The sequence below is a fragment of the Leopardus geoffroyi genome, chromosome C3, assembly GCF_018350155.1.
Source record: "Leopardus geoffroyi isolate Oge1 chromosome C3, O.geoffroyi_Oge1_pat1.0, whole genome shotgun sequence".
Taxonomy (NCBI): Eukaryota; Metazoa; Chordata; class Mammalia; order Carnivora; family Felidae; genus Leopardus; species Leopardus geoffroyi.
Window position 1 is genome coordinate 135,853,428 of NC_059338.1, and position 20,578 is coordinate 135,874,005.

The 20,578-nt window shown below is 38.2% G+C and overlaps 1 protein-coding gene across 3 annotated transcripts in view; it reads left to right on the forward strand.

Annotated features, from left to right (window-relative positions):
* Nucleotides 1-20,578, forward strand: part of CPA6 (carboxypeptidase A6) — a 522,469-nt gene that overhangs the window by 349,862 nt on the left and 152,029 nt on the right. For all 3 annotated transcript variants that reach the window (XM_045455003.1, XM_045455001.1, XM_045455002.1), the window contains one exon: nucleotides 1,171-1,246. In XM_045455003.1, the coding sequence (XP_045310959.1) occupies nucleotides 1,171-1,246 (76 nt within the window). The remainder of the gene's footprint in view (nucleotides 1-1,170; nucleotides 1,247-20,578) is intronic.

The following is a 20,578-nucleotide window of genomic DNA, read 5'->3' on the forward strand; positions in this document are numbered from 1 at the left end:
CTGGTTGTACCTATTGAGAAATCAATTGCTCTCAATGATCTTCTTTATACCAGCCATTAATAAATAACTATATGCAAAACACATTGAGCAGTTGTGATTATTATATACTAGAGCTGTGATTTCCAACCTGTCCTCATCATGATATAATGATACCTCTTTGACATACCTTGTGGGGAGGTCACTGCTATAGAGAATGACTCATCTAGTCTTCTCAGACAATTCAGGATCTTTACTGAAAGAAATTTTAGAGTGTTCAAATATCATCTCAGCTTTGGTACAATTTTAATGGCAGTAAAAATCAATTTTAAGTTTTTATCACTTAAAAGTTTTTATAGCCATCAGCATCTTGTGGGACACCTGAACAATTGATGGCTCTCTAATTTGTCCCCCCATGCCAGTTGGGAAGCTCCATACTGCAGAAATAAGGTGGCCCATAGAGATGGGCTTCTCTCTACTGTTCTCAGTGGGAAGAATCCAAATCAGAAGAAATGTTCCATGTTCTATGGCTTTCATAAATTCTCTTCTTGAAAGTCACTTTCCTTCTCAGCATTAAGTTTTAAAGAGTGCTTTTACCTCTGTCATCAGAAATTGCTTTCTTAGTATCTTCTCTGAGCTATTCATGAAAATCCTTGCTCCTGTTACCCCTGTCCCTGTGTTTTTGGACTTTCTCTGCTTAAGTGTGAGTTTGTAATTTTCAAAAGCTGATTAAAAAACAAATAGTTTTATTATTTTTTGAAGTTTATTTTGAGAGAGAGAGTGAGAGCATGTGCATGAGCATGGGGAGGGGCAGAGAGAGAGGGAGAGAGAGAATCCCAAGCAGTTCCATCTCTGGCAGCAAAGAGCCCAACACAGGGCTCCACATGGGGTTCGAACTCCTGAACCCTGAGATCATAATCTCAGCTGAACCAAATCAGTTGTTTGACTGAGTCACCCAGGGGCCCCAAAATAAATAGTTCTAAGGCGGGGGGAAAAAAGACCAATGTGATCAGAGAGTAACAATAACTGGATAAAATACCTGCTGGTCCAGGTATTGCTGGTGTCAATCTAGTCCACAGTTTTGCTATTTCTCTTCTTAATTGCAAACGTAGTTGCTAAAAAAGCAAGCAGATAGAGATGGCTAAATCTTTAGTTTTGAAAGATTAATAACACAATTTTTCCCCTTTCTTATAGTGATAAGGTGATCAGACTTATTCCCAGTACAGAAGAAGAAGCAAATGCACTGAAGAAAATGTACCACCAACTTAAGGTAAAAAAGCGTCCACTCACTTATAATGCTTATAATGTGTTTACAGGGCTTTGCTACAGGAATTGAGTAAGTGGAGTTTATTAGCCAAGGGAAGAAAATGCTAAGGGAGAACTTGAAAGAGCTTTTAAAGAATAAATTAAGGTTACTCAAAATATGACCTATCTGACCCATTACCTAGTTATGGGTTCATTTATTTTCCATCTCCCTTAGTAGAATGTAAGCTTTGTGAGAGAGCTTTTATCTATTTTTTCATTGCTGTATTGTCAGTGTCAGGAATATCCTACAAGTTCAGTAAATGTTTTTTGTTGTTTTTAATGAATAGGTAAATTTAGTTTATAATTTTCTAGAGCTTCACTTTTACTTTTCCTTCTTAAAATTTTCCTGCTGATCATCTACACTTCATTTTAATTAAAACTTCAAGCAGAAGTGAGGAAAATTTTTGAAAAATTCAAGTTAATTAATTTTGGTATGTTTCAGTGGGTCTGATTAGAAAATTCTGTTGGCAAAGGTTGAAGGGCTCTGATTATTCAATCTTTGATGAATTTTGTGAATTTTAGAGTTAGAGAATTTCTCATCTCCATATTATTGCATATAATTGAGTGTTAGCTTTAAAAAGTTATAATGAGAAGTGCGGTGATGGGCTTTTTTGTCTATGCCTATGAAGAACAAAGGCAAGACCGCAAAATATGTAGTGGTTTAGCTTCATTTTAATGGATAGCAAATCAGGTTACCAAGAAGGCCTCATTAATCTTCAATATGGGATAGAAAAGCACATGTCCTGGATGATTGCAGGACAATGCTACCTGGAGAAGGTGTTAGGGAGATGAGAGAGGAGGGATAGACTCTGTGTCTTCATGAGATGCAGTTATCGAACTTTCGGTCTTGTCTTTTTGACTTGATGTTTCCCTTTGACATCTTTCCTTCAAATATTGAACGCACTTGCAAATGAAGTTTGGAACTTTGAGTTTATCCCCTTCTTTCCTTCCTCCTCACTCCCAGCTTTTACATATGCACTGTCCAACTTAATGTTGGGTCTCATGACGAGGGCTCAGAGTGAAAATGCAGGAGCTCACCCCAAATTGTTGTGATTGTATCCAATACCAGAGACTGCTCTCCAGGCATGTCCTAAACTTCATCTTCTCAAAGGAATTTCTGCTTCAGGATACTGACACAAGCTTTCCTCTGGTCATGTATGATCATCAACCCCACTATAGTCTTTTCAGCAGCAATATCTCAACACTACCTAAACAGCCCACCAGGGACTTAACATTTGCAAAGAAGCAGAGCAGCTTTCAAATAGAATTTTCTGTCTCCATTAAAATTGTGTTTTAGATACACTATCGGGAAAATAGCCACTTTACATCATGGAGTCCAGTATTTCATGGAACAAATATGCTTAACCAAACTTTGGGAGAAAACATCTGTGAAACGATTCCTCCCCCCATTTGTAAATGTATTTACATGGGAGGCCTTACAAAGTTATAAAAATGAAATTGCATAGTTACATATGTGATGATCCCATGTCATTATCAAAAGCAATAAAATTACATCAGTGAGGGCTGGGAGGGTTACTTAAAATCTCTTGTAAATCATAGTAGATGGAACAAAACGATATTGAGCATAGGTCAGACTGAACACTGAGAATACATGATATTGTGCCCTTTTCTGGACACACTTCTGTAAACACTTAAAAAAAAATTGCTGTATATGTTCATTGAGTCCTTGAAGAAAGGAAGTAGGGAGTAGGGGACATGGTTTGGATGCAAAGGAGCTTTAGAGGACAACTAAAGGGAGGGAAGGAGAGGGGGCTGGTGAGGAAGAGGGGAGCAGAGTTGAAGGGAAGAACAGGGGTTAATACCAGAATGTTGATGTTCTAGCGGCTCCACACCACAGAGAATCCAGCCCCTCTTAGGCACTATGTGCCAGCCCCAAGTCCACATGCTTCGTATAAATTGTCCCCTTCGAACAACTCTGTGAGGTGGATACTATTATTGCTGTTTTACAGCTAAAGAAATTGGGCAAGACAGAGGTTAAGTAACTTGCCCTGGGTCACAGTGTGGAGTTGGAGCACACATCTAGACAGTGCCCAACGCTCTAGAACCCATGTGAAGCCTTCCTGCCTCCTGCCTCTAATCTGTTGACTCTGATCATTTTCTCAATGGAGAGGAATAGGCCAACTTTGCTGGGCCATGGAGCCTCGACTCAATGTGCACACGGTCATGTTCTCATTTACTTTATTCCTTGAGTTGCAAGTACCACCCCCAGGTTCAGAAATTTGTAAGACTTAAATTCAGCTGATAATCCTACTCATGACTATGATTTATTATAGCAGATACAAAGCAAAACCTACAAAGAGAAAAAGCATGTGACATGAAATGCAGGTGAAACCAGGCACAGGCTTCCAAGAAGATTCTCCTTGTGGAGTTACACAGGATGTTCTTAATTCCCCCAACAAGGAGTTGTGAGAACATATGTGAAATATTGTCCACCAAGGAAGTTCATTATAGACTTAGTGTCTAGGGTTTTTATTGGGCCTAGTCATGTAGGCCCCCTCTGCCAAGCACATACCAAAATTCCGGATTCTCCAAAGCAAAGCAGGTGTTCGGCATGAACTATATAGTTTGTGCAGTCTGGGTGTGCATGAGCCACTCCTTAGATTTCAGGAGGTATCCTACCACCCTAAATTTCCAGGTGCCAGCTAATGGCCAAACTTGTAAGCAGACCTAACAACAGCAGATTCAGGCCTGCTGTGTTAATTTTTTCTGCACATTTGTTTATTTTTATTAAAGAAATAGTTTTATGGGGCTGAGATTAGAGCACTGAGCTTAAATTTCTTTCTAAAAGCATCATGCTAACTGGATGTCATTTTAAATTCAAATGATATCGAGTGATCCACTTGCACCACTGAAAACAGCAATTCTGGCCAGGCAAAGAAAGCAGCCGGAAGACAACAAAGAATATGACTGTCTGTCATCTTGTGCCCTGTGGAGCTGATGGGATGGAATTGGTACTGTTGTTAACAGCTCCTTTGCTCACACCCCCCACTCCATGCACCTCCTCCAAGGGGAGGGGAGCTTTTAGTTGCCTCCTTTCCCTAAAACACAGTGTGGTAGTCAGAATTCCAAGGTGGTGCCAAGATTTCTACCCACTGGTGTATCCACCTTGCATAATCTCTCCTCTGAGTGTGGCCAGAGCCTGTGAATGTGATGGAATAGTAATCTCCCTGAGAGACAGAAGGGAGATAACCTGAGATGGGCCTCACCTAATCAGATGAGCTATTTAAAAGCAGAGTGTTTCCTCTAGCTGTTCATGGAGGGAGAAGTCAAAGAAGTGCTCCTGCTGTCTCAAAAGAGAATCAAACTTCCAAGTTGTGAACCATCCATGGGAGCCATGTGATAAGAAATGCTACTGACCCTACCTGATGAAAGCCACCCCCAGCTGATAAGCAGCAAGGATATGGGAATGTCAGTCCTACAAACTATAAGGAACTGAATTCTGCCACAACCCATCTGAGCTTGGAAAATGACCCTGAGGTCCAAATGAAGCTACAGCCCAGCTGGTACTTTGCTTTTAGCCCAGTGAGACGTTGAAAAGAAAATCCAGGGGCGCCTGGGTGGCGCAGTCGGTTAAGCGTCTGACTTCAGCCAGGTCACGATCTCGCGGTCCGTGAGTTCGAGCCCCGCGTCAGGCTCTGGGCTAATGGCTCAGAGCCTGGAGCCTGTTTCCGATTCTGTGTCTCCCTCTCTCTCTGCCCCTCCCCCGTTCATGCTCTGTCTCTCTCTGTCCCAAAAATAAATAAACGTTGAAAAAAAAAATTAAAAAAAAAAAAAAGAAAATCCAGTCAACTGTGTCTGAACTTAAGACCTACAGAACTATGAAATGGTAAATGGCTGGTAAGTTTGTGGTAATTTTCTCTATAGCAATAGAACAGCAACATGAAAGTAATACATGGTAAGATAACCACCCTACATCCTGGCTTTTCAGTGGCCCTTAGTTTAATAGTATATATCGATGCTTTAATTTTTCTGATTTCACCGGCTACAACCAATCATCTTTGGAAAAGTGATAGGGGTTACATGCTTAAGCTGTAAATTTGCAGCATCTTATCTGAAACATGAACAAATACAAAATGTATATGCCATGTTGAGTGAAATCTGAGAAGATACAGTTACAGCATAGCTAATTAGACCTAGAACCGCTGTTACAAAGCTGGTTACTTTCCTAATTAAATTTTATGGTTTGGCTGAAGAATTAAAACAAGAAAGTTAAACAGAAAACCATGCCTCCAGAGAAATGGAATGAGAAAGCACCAACCAATTAAATTGTTAATTAAGAGCATAGCCATGATTTAAATAAAGTTATGATGGAAGGGAGACAGTTTGCAGGTGAGCAAAATTAGAGTCTGAACACTATGTTCTGCCTACATTTCTTCACAAATTCTTTGTGCTTGGAAAGAACAGAGTTGGCCTTATATAAGACCACAAAGTTTCTATATAGAATTGACAGATCCTGTTAAAAGAAAAACTAATGATGCTTGTTTCCAGCTCTAACATCAGAGTATTGGATAAAAAAAAATTTCTGTACCTAAAAGTTTGACATTTTTTCAAACTAAAACATAGCCTTAAAAATATTCATTGGTTTGACAGGTGCCAGTGAGTGCCATGTCAAAAATGGCACAATTCCTTGGGGGAAAAACTGCATTGTCCCTTCTCCTTTGCTTATATGTGAAATTCACAGCTGCCTTTCCCAGGTGTGACTCCCCGTCCTCAGCCTTGTGCTGAAGTTGACTGTTCTGTAATCTTCCTTGGTGCTCTTTCAAGTCAGACACCTGGATCTATAGGAGCTTTGGAATACTTGTGGTCTCTACACCTTGAAGAGCTCCAACATGCAACTGGGCAGTTTATTGATTGGGAAACTTGTGAAGAAGAGGATGGGTGATAGGATTCATTCTACTGGAGTCATTTGTTTCCGTTTTCAGTAGTAACTGATGGTGCCATTATAGGATCTCTTAATCATGGGTGTGGTAGGCAGAATTCTAAGATGGCCCTCAAGATTCTTGGCCCTGGTATATACACTTTCCCCCAGGTATCCCATCAAACACTAATCTAGGTACTGCTATAAAAGGATTTTGGAGCTTTAACTAGAGTCCCAAATCATTTCACTTTTTAACAGGGAGGTTGTCCAGGTGGGTCTGACCTAATCATGGAGAAATAATGTTCCCTCTAGCTGGTTGCAAAAGAGGAAATCAGAGAAATGCACTCCTGCTGGCCTGGAGGAAATCAAACATTGTGCTAAGAACTGCCACGTATCAAGAAATTTCAGGAGGCTCTAGTTGCCGAAAGCTGTCCTCAGTTGACTAGAGGGAAAACAGAGACAGGCCTCAGTGTATAACCACAAGCAAATACATTTCACCAGCACCAGGGAGAATGTAAGAAGAGCCTGAGTCCCAGATGAGACCACAGCCTGAGCTGACATCTTGATTTCAACTCTTTGACACCCTGAACAAAAAATCAAGCCACTTTTGGTTAAATGGTGAGATGATAAAACAGAAATGCTACATCAGTGGTAATTAAGCAATGAAAATCCAATACAATGGCCTTAAACAGCTAGTAACTTGGTGAGCTACCTGAACACACACAAGAGTATTATAAATGATAATGAAAGATAAAAGTGAAGAAGAAACAAAAACTTTGAGGCAGGAAATAGCATTTACATTTTTTTTTTTTGTTAGAGCCTTTGTAAATCATCAACCAACATTACTTTTGCTTTCTCTGGCATGATTTTTGAAAGAGAAAAAGTTTCTCATAATCCAGGCAGATGTCCAAATGTAGTTGTGGATTAAATTTCAGGAACACCAATTTGAGATGTGGCATATAGTTTTCTCTGTGTGCCTAGTGATAATTAGTAAACTCAATAACAAAACATTAAGAGAAACAATACAATACATGGAAAAATAGGAATTCATTAAAAACATTCTTTCACAAGTACAAGACCTTCTATGGCATTATTACAATGATTACCTTAGTGATTCTTTACTCAACTAAGTAGACATGATTTTTGGGCCAATACCATAGTATTTTAAGTTGACTATGTTTCCTTTGTTTGTAAGACTTTCCAATTTTGATGTTTAAACAACCTAGTTTGAGACTAGTTTTTGAAATTTAAAGTAGTTGCTCTTGATATCTGCCATCCCTAAAGTTCTTGTAACTGGACAGTTTAAGAGGTTAGGTCCAGCACAGTCTTCCGTACAAGGTGATCTCAGATGGGATGGTTCATGTATCTGCCATCACCTATAATTGCCTCACTCATGTCTAGTGGTTGGCAGGCTGTGAGTTGGGATGACAGGACAATTGGACCATGTGTCTCTCATCATCTATCTGGCTAGCCTGGGTTTATTTACTCAGGGGATCCAAGACTAAGAGAAAACTGACAAAGTTCCTGGAACCAAAGTTGGAACTCCAGTAACATCACTTCTGCCACATTCTACCAGCCAAAGTAAGTCACAGGGCCAGTCCTGATTCAAGGGGTGGAAAAACAGACTCTGGTTCTTGATGAGGTGATTGTAAGTTGTGGAAACATGAGGAAAAATTGTGGTCATTTTTATAATCCACCTCATCCTCCACCTACATAGCTGTGTTCTAGTCTATTGCCAGATCCAGAATGGAAGATGGCAACTACTTCACTTCTCCTCTGCTTTCTCATTGCCACAGTTGTGGCCCTTATCCTCTTCAGCTTGAATTGCACCAGTTTCCCAAATTGCCTTTCTGTCACCTCACATAGGACTCCTATTTGTTCGCCATTCTGTAGACAAGGTGATCTTTCTGAAATAAAAAACTGACCACATCACATGTTTACTTAAAACCTTTTAAGTGTCCTCGTTGTCAGCAAGAATTCCCAACCCTGACCATACATCAAATCCCCTGGAAAGATTACTCTTGGCCCCACTGCCAGAGATTGACTAAGTTCCTCAGGTGAAACTTGGTTATAAGTATATTTTTAAAAGCTCCCTAGGTGATTTAATAGGTAAATCACTGGCCTAGAGTATAGACCTCAAATTATTGGACATGACCCATAGGGCCCTTCAAAACCACACCCAGATTGCCTCTTAAACACTTCTCAGCTTCCATCACTATACTTGGCTTAGTGTTTATTACCCTACCTACACTAAACTTGTAGTTTCTCTAAGTGCCTTCTTTTCAAGCCATTCCTCTTGTCTGGAATGCTCTTCTCTTAGTCCACTTGGTAGACATCTTGAAAGACTAGGTTAAAGCATTCACTTCTTGAATTCTTTGACCCCACTGAATTCTACAGACAGTTATAGCCTAGCATTTATATCACTTTATGCTTACAGTATTTTTTTCTCCCCTATTTCATCCCCACTGAAATGATTTTCTTGCAGATCTGAGACATAATGATCTCTGAATTGTGTATAGAAAATAGAAAGGCATTGATGAAAGAGAATAGAGTGACTCCAGTTGGTGCTAAAAGAAGTTTATGTGCACAGTCAGGACCCCAGGAACGTAGCCAGCTGAGACATAGACTATTGCTCCTTCTTGACCCACCCCTCAGGTTTCCTTTTTTTTTTTTTTTTTCCTGTTCTTTACAGGTTACCCTTTGTATTTATTCTCATAATTTCACCTGGAAAAATACCAAGCATTAAAGGAATGATTTGTTCATTGTCAAATGTGAATTTCTCACCATTGCCACTTTAAAGGACATTACCATGTGATCAAGGATATGGGAATAGAGCTAGTTCCTTTTTCAGGGGCAGAGAGGGGCTTAGTGACTAACAAGTTTTCTATCAAGTATACAAACTATACTTTGGTGCCATTTCTTGAACCCGTGAACTTAGAGCAGCCTTTGCATATTCATCAGCCACAGCCACAAAGCCTTTACTTGATTAAAGAAGTTTCCTGTTTTTGACCATATATTTTTCTAGCTGCATAAATGTGGAGTGATTTCCACTGCCTTATTTGGTTTCAAAGGTCATTGGTGGTGACAAGAATGGAACCTGGACCACAACTATTTTTATTTTTTTAATATAATTTATTGTCAAATTGGCTAACATACAGTGTGTAAAGTGTGCTCTTGGTTTTTAGGGTAGATTCCCATGCACAAGCATTTGTAGAGAAATAAGTTCTTCCCTGATGACTGATATAATGTAAATGAGTATTAATGACCTACAAGAATTGACTATCACCATCCAAATGCATTTATTAACTATGTGAGGTCTTAAATAGGTCAAATGTGGGAAGCAGTTAGCATGGTGATTAATAGGAGCATGACCTCTAGAGATACACTTTCTGGGTTCATATTCAGACTCTTCCATGTCCTAGTTGTATGAGTGTCAACAAGTTACCTAATTTTTCTGTGCCTCCAGTCTCTAATCTGTAAAGTAGAGAAATCCAGAGAGAATTGATCATTTCCATGTTTGTGCTAGCATATTGCTAGAACATACAGATTTCTACTCTTTTTTACATATTGTGCATCCCTTACTGGATTGGGAACCCCTGAAAGCATATTACTTACCATTCTTCTTTGGGTAGGATCAATTTCTGACTCCTATTTCCCTGGTGCCTGGCAGCAGTAGGAACTCAACAAATCTTGAATGAATGAACAAACAAATTAATTTGTCCATCTACTTTCCTATAACTATAAAAACATCTTTAACTTGGATTCTAATCAAGAGCGTATGTATGGCTGAATAAATATTCAAAAGATCAAAACAATGAAATATAGGTAGGAAGAATTATTGTACAATGATGGGTTTAAGGGATCAAGGAATAGCAATTTAGGGAGAAATTATCCATCTCTTCAATTTTTAAGGAAGTTTTATGGAGTAAGTAGGATTTCTATAAGAGCCTGGCAAATTTCTGGAGGGAACCATCTCTGAGAAATGCAGTCTTACATTAGAGCCTCATGTAACTTTAAAATTTTGCCTTAGGGTGTTGACTAAATTCAACAAATACAATAATGCTAATTATCAGAAATATTTTAACTTGAAAATCGGAGTTCAGGTGTTCTGTTTAGGAGTCATTTGTTTTTTTATATAATCAGAAATGTCTGTGTCTCTGATACACTTGATTAACAAATCAATTCCTTTCTTTTAACCTAAAAACAGCTATTGGGATGCCTATATGGCAATTCTGTGTCCTAAAAAAAAATTCAGAGCACCTTTTGCATATTCATCAGCCACGACCACAAAGGCTTTGCCTGATTAAAGAAGTTTCCTGTTTTCTACCATTTTGTTTTTCTAGCTGTATAAATGTAGAGTGATTAAAATTCCCATGGTCCCACAACTGTATTTTTAGATCTTTTCCTGATAATTGCATTTGCTTTGAGGCTATCTGATCATAAGTGTTCTTCTATTCTCTCACATTTCCATCACATTCTGAAAATGGACTATGATCTAAGAATCTGTATCATAATTTTGAGAAAAGACAAGTTACAGGGCATGGAACATATTCTAGCAGAGGGAAAAAATGAACCCAGTGTAGGTATTGGTGATCTTTGAGAAGTAGGTGAATTTATTGGATATCAGCAGCTAGAGCTGGTCTAGGGGAGATTGCTCATATTCTTGACTAATAATGTGTTTTAACCAACTAAGCATGTTTTAACCTAGTATATTTAAATCAACAACAAACATTAAAAATTTTTCTAATATAAAAATATGAATAATGGAAGAGATGCTCAGAGATTGGAGGAGAAACATTGACAAGGAGTATGATATTTCTATTTTAACAAATCTAAGGTTGATTCCACTTATCACAGATCCTGTTTGTCATTTTTTTTTTAAATACTGAGAAGAGCACTTTACAGATTGCAAAAAAAACACCGTAGTGATTGTAGAATAACAAAATCTCTTAGGGTTGCCTGAGTTCTTTCAGGAGTGTTGGTCAAGATAAATCTTTCAGGAGTGTTGTCAAGATAAATGATACATACTAAATTTTGAGTTTCACGGGACTCAGGATATTGCCTAGAATAATTTATTCCTTAACAAATTGTACACATAAGGTCCATATCATACAATCACAAGTGAATTTAATCCTAGATGAGAAATGTAAGAGACATCAGCCATAAAAGTTAATTCCCTGACCAATAATATTTAGCATCTTTTTCTTCATCAAACCTATGAATGTGTTTCTAGAAAATATCTATAAAGTGAGAAAATGGCATCAATGGATAAGAAGACTTATAATCAGAATTCTAGGTAATTTCAATAAAACAGAAGCTTCAGCAACACAAATGTTAAAGTTATCTTAAGGACAAATGCAGAATAAAGCTTGCAAATATTTAGACTGTTAGTCACACAGAAAGGAAACATTAAAGATGATAGTGAAATGTGACCTTATGAACAGTGTAAAATTGTACATCTATAAGTTGGTGTACCTATTAGGCTGTAAGGACTCTGGGCTTTCAGAGATTCCTGGAGTGACCTTTGTATGGCAGACTGTTAGAAAACAAAATTCCATTTTTTCTTAGCACTATATTTCCAACTTCCCCTTCATTTACTTATGTATGCCCCTACAATTGGGCATATCCATTGGGATATACAGAAAAGTGATGTGGGCTGTTTCTGGGCCAAGACTTGATAGAAGTTTTCCCTCTAAATCCTCTTTCCTTTTCTGCCTGAATGATAGTAATAACAGGGCCCAAGAGGATGAAGCCATGATGTGGAAAATTTCTGGATCCCTGAATTACCACATAAAGAAAAAGTTGTCCACCCTCAAATGTCACCTTTGTTATGTATCTAAGGAAAAAACTTCTCTTGTATTTTAGTCATTTTATTGTATTTGACCATTGTAGGGGAGAAAAATAATTTTCCCTCTACCTTTATGATTTCTTAGCTGAGACACTACATAATTTTTAAAAAATTACTAAAAGAAAAACAAATAGAAGTTTATATTCACTTTCTCTATTAAGATGTTACTTAAGTGTGAATTCTAAGCTACCTTGGAGTTACTCACTTTTTCCTGGGCATCTCCCATGAATGGGCATTTAGAAGAATAGGAGATATGACAGTTTGTGACACAGTTCATCTGGTGGTGGTATCAATTTCTAATCTCTCCTGTGATGAGAGTCAGTCTTCCCTTGTTGATGAAACTCCTAGGGGAGGGTATTTATGGCATATCCTTTTAGGGGAGTAAAGAAAAAGCCACTCCCTGCATTTCCTATTTAATAGTGCCTACAGCTCAAAATAATCCATATATCAAAGCAGCATACTTTAAGGTGGCATGTTCTAAACTCCTGAAGTCATATTTTGGGATAGCATATTTTACCTGTCAGCAGCATCACAACTAACACTGAAGATGGTGCATTATAGTACTATCTTAACAAAAACAAAAATCTATATGGCATTAGCTTAGCAGTTGGGAAGTAGCTGAAAGGAACATAGATATAACAATCTGGAAAGAAAAGACTAGTATTATGCAAACGTAACATTTGGTACACTGTCAGCTGAACTTGTAAGACAAAGTACCTATTGATCTTATAGCTCTAAGGAAAGTTGTTGCAAATACCCAGAGTATTAGCATGTTTTGGTTCTTCTCACTGTTTATAGAAAAGTATCACAAGAAAGAGTTAAGATCAGGCAGGAATTTACCAGTTTATAAGCAGAAGCAAATGAGAAATTGGGAGTATAAAAGGTCAGGAAAAAAAAACTACTTCTAGATTCTAAACACAAGAAAATAAGACCAAAAAAGGTTTTGAGCAAAAAAAGATCTGTTAAGATTTTCTCAGGTTTGCAAAGTGACTTAGATTACATTTTCACTCTAGTCTGGTCCCTAAATCACCACATGGCAGAAATCCATCTGTCAGCAAGGAACAACTGTCTCAGAAATGAGGGAAAACTATTGAGTTGGAGCCAGTCCACACTCTGGGTCTATTTGTTGACCAAGCTGGTGTTACTTTAACAGAGCTGGTACCTCTAAGATTGACCCATCTCTTGAACTCCTAGCTATAAGCTCTGTGAACCCACTGAACAGCATAGGAGTTTAAAGTTTAAAACTAGCATAGCTTGAGAATTTATAAACATGTTCACTCTCTCAATAGATCTTAATTCAATACTGTATGTTGGGCATTGTGTGAATTAAACTCTGCCTTGGGGGTACAGCAGTGAATAGGAACTATACCTAGAGACCAAATACCTCAGAGATATTCATTAGGCCATCCAGAGGGGGGAAAAAAGAGAACTTGGTAGAAACTATACGGATTTATTTCAAATTTATCTCTTACATGTATTTAACTATATAGCCAAACTTGCTTATCCACTATTCCCTAAAAATGTTCCATATGTCTCCATCTCTAAGCCTTAGTTATACAATATATGAATGTATTCCAAAATGTATATTAGGTGACTACCTTGTGCTGGGCATTGTTCTAGATGCTGAGGGCTACAGCAATAAACAAAATCAACAATAATATCTGTACTCATGAAACCTATTCTAATGAATTGAGATAGGTTATACTCGTAATTTGTTTTGTTTTTGTTTTTGCCAATCATGGTCATAGTTGTAAAGTAGGGAAGAAAAATAAAGTAGGGAAGAAGGCTGGGGGGGACATGAAATATACTTTTAAATAAAATGATCAGAGAAGACATCATTGAAAAGATGGTATTTGAGGAAAGGTTTGAAGGAGGTAAGGATGGGCTGTCAATTCCCTACTTTTGATAACTCCCTTGTCTACCTGTCAAAAGGGCCAGTCTCAGATGTTCACTCATCAGAAGTTTTTACCAACTGTCATAACTAGATGTGTTCATTCTCCCTACTGAGCCTTTGAATAACTTTATTATTCTCTTGTATAGTCTGTTCTTAAATTTTGGCTTTCTTACTCAAACACATGTTCTCATTCACCCGTGAGTTTTAGGGAACCACAAACCAATTTGATAAGGATAACCCATGTTGAAAAACTTGTAGCTCTCTCTGCCGTAACTCTGTACCACTCAACTTTTTGATAGTAAAAATTGACATTTTCTCAACATCCTTTAACCCTTTCCAACCAAACTGCTGCTCACATACCCTTTCCACATAGTAATTCTGCCTTTTATGCTTCATACACAAAGGATATATTTTTTGAAGGTATATAGTACATTCTTAATCCAAAAGATGAAAAATGTTAATGATACCTATTACTGAGTCAGGGGATAGGATGGTATAGAAACCAAAAGAGAGAGACTTGTGAGATAGTTTGGAGGAAAAAGAAAAGCAAAACCAAACAATTACAGGTTCAGTTGGATCTGAGGTTAGAAGAATAGCTTTAGAGATAACTTAACACTTAAGGATTCAAGTATGTACCTTGGTTATTCTCAAAAGGAGGGTGGAAGGAAAACTCTGATTTGCTTAGAATCTTGTTCAGATTACTGAATGTATACTACAACCCCAGGTTATCTTAAAGAGAAACTTAGTAAATACTGACTACAGATCTGAATGTTCCCATTACTCTTCAAAGAATCTCCTATTGTTTAAGATTTTTTAGCAAAACTCCATGGGCATGCTTTAGAGACTTAGTTTCATTTGATATCCATTTAAAATGTATAGATCCATTCTTCCTTTTAGTAATATCCTTCTTTCCTTTTGAAACACCATAAACCTGAAGTATAATAAAATACAGAACTCTTTCATGAGTAAATGTTTGCAATTTAATAAGTTAAATGAATTTCTAAATTTTCTCCTCAAAGGATTTAAGAAGAATTGCTAAAATTAAAACAGTTTGGAACAAATTCTGCACCCATCTCAACATGGGAGGTTAAGAGTACATGTGTGTAATTGTAAGCTCAAAATTGACCCTCTATACTTGATTTGTAAACACTTCAAAAATGCAAGCCTCATATAGTTGAGGAGGATAATTCATAGAAACAAAACTATCCTTGTATCTAAAAGCATTTTGTAGAAGGATAAAATGTACAAGGGTGCCTGGGTGATTTGGTCAGATAGGCATCCAACTTTTGATTTTGGCTCAGGGCATGATATTGTTTGTGGGATCAAGCTCTGCTCTGTCAGCACAGAGCTTGGTTGCTCCCTGTCTCTCTGTCCTTCCCTGATCTCTCTCTCAAAATAAACCTTATAAGAAAAAAAAAAAACTTTTTTTAAAAAAGGATATAATGCACAAAACCCAGATCAAACCTCAAAAATAGGAACTGCACTCTTGCCAGTATGGCTGCTCAAAGAGATCAACTCAGTTTCTCATTTGTAATCAGAACGTCACCTTTTTTCTCTTTGTTAAGAAAGATGCAGAAAGCACAGGATTATAAAACTCTTATGTAACACTTTTCTATCAAGGGATTCCAAGCTCTTTATAAAATGTTAGTTTATTTAATTCTCACAGCTCCCAAGCAGGTAAAGAAATGACAAATGGTGTTTGTGATGAGCTTTATCTCATTTTCTGCTAAGAAATGAGTCACAGTTATTCTTGAAGCTGAAATGAAGCTACAATTTCCTAACACCTGACTGAGGTGATGTCCTGACCCCATTCCATTCCACTTCTGAGTTAAGCAGTTATGTTCCAATTTTGGTGTTATTTCTAACGTTTGGTGGTAAACTGTCGTCATCCATACCTTCACACAGAACTTGATAAAATGAGGAAAATGAAAGAAGCCTTTGAGTAGATAGCAGCTTTTGTTTCTATTTTAAAGGAAATGAATATTTAGGGTATTGGGTCTCAGTGCATCAGTGTTATTCTGCTAATGAGTAATTCCTTTTGTCTTTACATCTGTAGGGCTCAAATGGACTTCAAAAAAGTGGGATGTGTTTATTTTTGAATACCTAATAAAATAAATGGATGTTCAGAATTCAAAGTGTTTAAAGGATGTATAGTAAAAGTCTCCTTCCTGTTTCTCTCCTATAGTCACCATTCCCCTACAGAGGCCATCAGTGTTACCAGATTCCAATAGAAATAGTAGATACAAATCAAGGGAGGGAGGGAGGAAGGAAACACATAATAAATAGATATATAGAGATAGACATCTCTCTTCCTTTTTAAAAAAATTTTTTTGAAATGTCTATTTTGAAAGAGCATGAATGGGGGGAAGAGGAAGAGAGGGGGATGAGGGAGTATCCCAAGCAGGCTCCATGCTGTCAACACAGAGCCTGAGGCAGGGGTCGATCCCATGAACCATAAGATCATGACCTGAGTGAGCCAAAGTCAAGTGTTGGACACTTAACTGAGCCACCCAGGCACCCCTCTTACTTTTCTCATAAGTTATAACAAACTGCCCACACTGTTCAGCTACTTGCTTTTGTCACTTACAAAACACAAAAAATCTGTTCTTTTTTTAATAGCTGCATAGAATTTTCTTGCACGGATATACTGGAATTTGGTTGTCTTCTAATATTAAGATTGCTTCCAATCTCACACTATTACATTGTTGGAATGAAGAACTTGATTGGAAAGTCATTTCAAATACATACATAGTACAAGTTCTCAGAAATGGAATTCCTGGGTCAAAGAGTATATGTACTTTGATTTATAGGTATTTTTCAAATTGCCCTCCATCAAAACTTTATGAATTCCCACTCCTACCATAAATGTATAAGAATTCCTATTTCTCTGTATCCTTGCCAGCATAGTATACAATAAAGTCATTCAAGTAACGAATTTTCTAATTTTTGTTGATACAAACTTGTTATACATAATTGACCTATAACATTACTTTCAGAAGTACATGATTTAATGTTTGTATATACTGCAAAATGATCACAATGTCTAGTTAACATGCCTCACTGCACAGTTTTTTCTCATGCAATGAGAACTTTCAAGATCTATCTAAGCAACTTTCAAATATACAGTACAGAATCTGAACAACATACTGGAGCTTCTTATACTATGATTTGGTCACTTTTAGGAAAATCTAAATACAAAGCAAAAAGTAGAATACTATTTTAAATATGGTATTTAAAATATATATCCATAAAGTACTTGACAAAGTACGACATCTATTCCAGATAAAAGCTCTGAATGAGGTAGATTTAGAGGGAACATACCTCAACATAATAAAAGCCACATGTAAAAAAACACATAGCTAACATCATACTCAATGTGGAAAAACCCCTAAGGTCAGGAATAAGATAAGGGTGTCCACTCTCACTACTGTTCATCATAGTACTGGAAGTCCTAGCCACAGCAATAAGACAACAAAAAGAAAATGCATCCAAATTGGTAAGGAAGAAGTAAAACTTTGACTATTTGCAGCTGACATGACACTATATAGAGAACCCTAAAGATTCCACCAAAAACTACTAGAACCAATTGATGAGTTCAGGAAAATTACAGGTTACAAAATCAATGTGCAGAAATCTGTTGCATTTCTACACGTTAATAATGAAGCAGTAGAAAGAGAAATCAAGGAATCCTATTTGCAACTACATCAAAAATAAGTTATATAGGAATAAACCTAAACAAAGACATGAAAGACCTATACTCTGAAAATTATAAAACACAGATGACAGAAACTGAAGATGGTGCAAAGAAATGAGAAGGCATTCCATGATGGATTGGAAGAACAAATTTTGTTCTAAATTTCTCTACTATCCAAAGCAATCTACACACTTAATGTAATCCCTATGAAAATACCAACAGCATTTTTCACAGAACTAGAAAAACCAAGAAAATTTATGTGGAACCACAAAAGACCCTAAATAGCCAAAGCAATCTTGAAAAAGAAAAGCAGTGCCAGAGGTATCACAATCTCAGACGTCAAGTTACATTACAAAGCTGTGGTCATCAAAACAGTATGGAATGGGCACAAAACCACACATCGAGCAATGGAACAGATAGAGAGCTTAGAAACAAATCAATCATAATTATATGATCAATTGATTGTCAAGAAAGATTGGGCCACTCTCTGACATCAGCTGTAGCAGCATTTTTTTAGGTATGGTTCCTGAGGCAAGAGAAATAAAAGCAAAAATAAATTATTGGGATTACATCAAAATAAAAAATTTCTGTACAGCAAGGAAACAATCAACAAAGCTACAAGGCAACCAATGGAATGAGAGAAGATATTTGCAAATAGGTTGATAAAGGATTAATATCCAAAATGTATAAAGAACTTTACAACTAAGTAAGTGAAAAAAGTATCCAATTAAAAAATGGGCAGATGACATGAACAGGCAGTTCTCCAAAGAAGACATCTCAGATGGCCAACAGAAACATGGAAAGATGCTCACCATCACCAGGGAAGCACAAATCAAAATCACAGTGAAATAATACCTCACAACTATCAGACTGGCTAAATATTAAAAACACAAGAGACAAGTGTTGGCAAGGATATGGAGAAAACAACTCTCATGCACTGTTGGGAATGCAAGCTGGTGCACCCACTGTGGAAAACAGTATAGAGCTTCCTCAAAAAGCTAACAATAGAACTACCCTATTATTCAGTAATCACACTACTAGGTATATTTCCAAAAAATACAAAAGCACTAATTCAAGTGGATACATACACCCCTGTGTTTATTGGAGCATTATTTACAATAGCCAAGTTATAGAAGAAGCCAATCAATAGATGAATGGATAAAGAAAATGTTGGGGAAGTGTTAAGATGGCAGAGAAGTAGGTGGACACTGGGCTTTCCTTATCCCTCAAATACAGCTGTATGGAGGTCAGATCGTTTGGATGGAACACCCGGGAAATTGATCTGCATAGTGGCGGAAGGATCTGCACAGTTGGAGGGAGATAGTGTGGCAGGTGGAAGATGGGTGGAAGTGAATTTGGGGAAAGAAAAAACAGTGGTGCCATGGAGAAGAGAGAATGTTTTCCACAGAGACAAAAGGGAGTGAAAGAGAAGGGTTGAGAAAGTGTAGCATTGAGTTTACACAAGAGGAAAACCTCTCTGGACCATGAACTGGGGAGCAAGAAGTACTGAGTGTCACAGTTTGGGTTTTTCTCTCCCCCCCCCCCATCCCCAAACAGCACCTGGAGCTCAAACTCTGAGGTTTTGAGAGTGCACCACTTTCCCCAGAGTGGAGCTGTGGCACATGCTCTTGGGGTGGAGGGTGCTGGTTCTGGAGTACATAGCCTGTATTAGGAATCTCAGGGGTACATGGGGAGAGAAATTCCCCTTCCTGAAGTACTTCTGGAAGAGGGTATGTTACCTCCCCGAAGACAACACCCTTCATGTACCAGCCAAAGACATTTCATCAGCAGGGGATAGAGGCGCATCCAGAGGGAATATAACCTTTGCTGCTTTTAGTGGTGCCACACCATAGAGTCCATGCACTGTGCAGGCATTGGACTGTTTTTCCAGGACAAGGGGTTTCAACACAGTGTGGAGAGGCTCTACTCCAGAGGAGGAGAGCAAATCCACACACTGCCAGGTCTTTTAAGACTTTGGGTTTTGGGGGCGCCTGGGTGGCGCAGTCGGTTAAGCGTCCGACTTCAGCCAGGTCACGATCTCGCGGTCAATGAGTTCGAGCCCCGCATCAGGCTCTGGGCTGATGGCTCAGAGCCTGGAGCCTGTTTCCGATTCTGTGTCTCCCTCTCTCTGTGCCTCTCCCCCGTTCATGCTCTGTCTCTCTCTGTCCCAAAAATAAATAAACGTTGAAAAAAAAAAAAGACTTTGGGTTTTGAATTCCAGCTGTGCATCCAAGAAAAAACAGAGTTGTGGTGCAGGGCAAGCTGACTGCCCTTGCCATTCTGTGAGGGCTGCCTGAATGTCAGGGGTTGGGGAGGAGATCCACCCTCCAGGGATGAGAGATTGGGGTGGTGCCATTTTCCCCCCAACACAATGGGACTTGAAAGAGCAAGAGCAACACAACAGTCCCCAGTAGAGGCAGGACCCACTTACACCAAACTCTGCCCGCTCGCCATGCCTGGCAACTACTTATTTATTGGGGCAAGACTAACTCTGAGCCAGTGCAGCAGGCCTCTTCTCCAGAAGACCAATGCAGCCAACATCCACCATGTACCAAGTGCACTGAAAATTAAGTGCTTCAAAACAACACCAGCAGTTTGTTCGTTCGTTTTTTTTTTTTTTTTTTTTTGGAGTCAGGCTCCTAGCTTTTTTTTTTTTTTATTTTCTTTCTCTTTTGGATCAGTCTTTTTAATTTTCTTTTTATTTTTTCCCCTTTCTTTTTCTTTGGAACCAGCATTGTAGTTTTTTTATTCTCGGGGGGGGGGGGGGGGGGGGAGTATTGTTTCCCTTTTCTTTTTTGGGTATCAGGCTTCCTCTCCCTTTTTTTCCAGGCTTACTTCAACAAATCAAAGCACACCTAGTTAAAGGTCCAAGGACTCCCCCACTACAAGCAAGGAGGAGCTCTGCAGAGGCCTGACCAGTGGGAAAGAGCAGGCAAAACACAACAGCAGAGAGCACACTGCATCCACCAGAAATACTTGAAG